The 809-nt window shown below is 60.7% G+C and overlaps 1 protein-coding gene across 3 annotated transcripts in view; it reads right to left on the bottom strand.

Annotated features, from left to right (window-relative positions):
* The window catches only part of SCAMP1 (secretory carrier membrane protein 1), a 132,929-nt gene extending 132,131 nt beyond the window's left edge, over nt 1–798 (bottom strand). For all 3 annotated transcript variants that reach the window (XM_007471961.1, XM_007471963.1, XM_007471962.1), the window contains exon 1: nt 703–798. In XM_007471961.1, coding sequence (XP_007472023.1) covers nt 703–759 — 57 coding nt within the window. In that variant the 5' untranslated portion in view covers nt 760–798. The remainder of the gene's footprint in view (nt 1–702) is intronic.
* Between the last annotated feature and the right edge of the window lie 11 nt (nt 799–809).

The following is an 809-nucleotide window of genomic DNA, read 5'->3' as shown; positions in this document are numbered from 1 at the left end:
AGAGCGGTTAGGAAGGAAGATGATCGTCCACGTGCACTATTGTTTCCAGGTGTTTATTTATATTTAACTTACGCTTTGATATCAGTACCCTCAACCTCCGGCAAATGGTGGGGAGGAGGGATGGCAGCGCCGCTGGTGGCACCTGGGCGCAACACAAGTTTAAAAAATAAAAACAAAAACCTTTTATTTTTAATTGCAGCGTACTCGGTGCCCTCACCTCTCTTCCACATCTCTGCCATCACCCACGCAGCTCCTCTCAGCGCCGAGGCGCCTCGGGTCCCCATGACAACCCCTCCCGAGGGTGAGCCCCCCTCCGCCGCGTCCCGGCCCCCGCCCCTGCCCGGTCAGCCACACTTACCTGACAGGTGACAACTCCACCTGCTCTAGGTTCTCACTCTCCCCGCTCCCGAGAAGAGGGCCGGGAACCCCGAAGCCCCGGGAACCTTTATTCCCGAGCCAGGGCACGACCCTCTCCAGTCGGGGACGCGGGGAGGGCCGGCCGTATGGGGAGCTCGGTAGGTTCCACTCCGACCCCAAAACGAGTGACGCGTGGGCCGGAGCGCGACCCCCCAGAGGGGTGCGGCGGCCGGGAGCCCGTCTTAAAGGGCTGAAGGGGGCCGAGTGGCGGGCGCCAAAGAACTTGTCGGTTTAAACAAACAACGACGCGTCACGGTGGCGGGAGATGCTGGGGACGACGCTCACCTTGAAAGGGTTGTTGAGATCCGGGTCTGCAAACGGGTTACTATCAAAATCCGACATCTCGCGCTCGGCGTCACCCACCCGACCCAGGCGCAGAGAGAGAGAGAGAG

Source organism: Lipotes vexillifer, unplaced genomic scaffold (genome assembly GCF_000442215.2).
Source record: "Lipotes vexillifer unplaced genomic scaffold, Lipotes_vexillifer_v1.1 scaffold83, whole genome shotgun sequence".
NCBI lineage: Eukaryota > Metazoa > Chordata > Mammalia > Artiodactyla > Lipotidae > Lipotes > Lipotes vexillifer.
The sequence above is the reverse complement of the archived record's forward strand: the minus strand, read 5'-3'. Positions and strand labels throughout refer to the sequence as shown.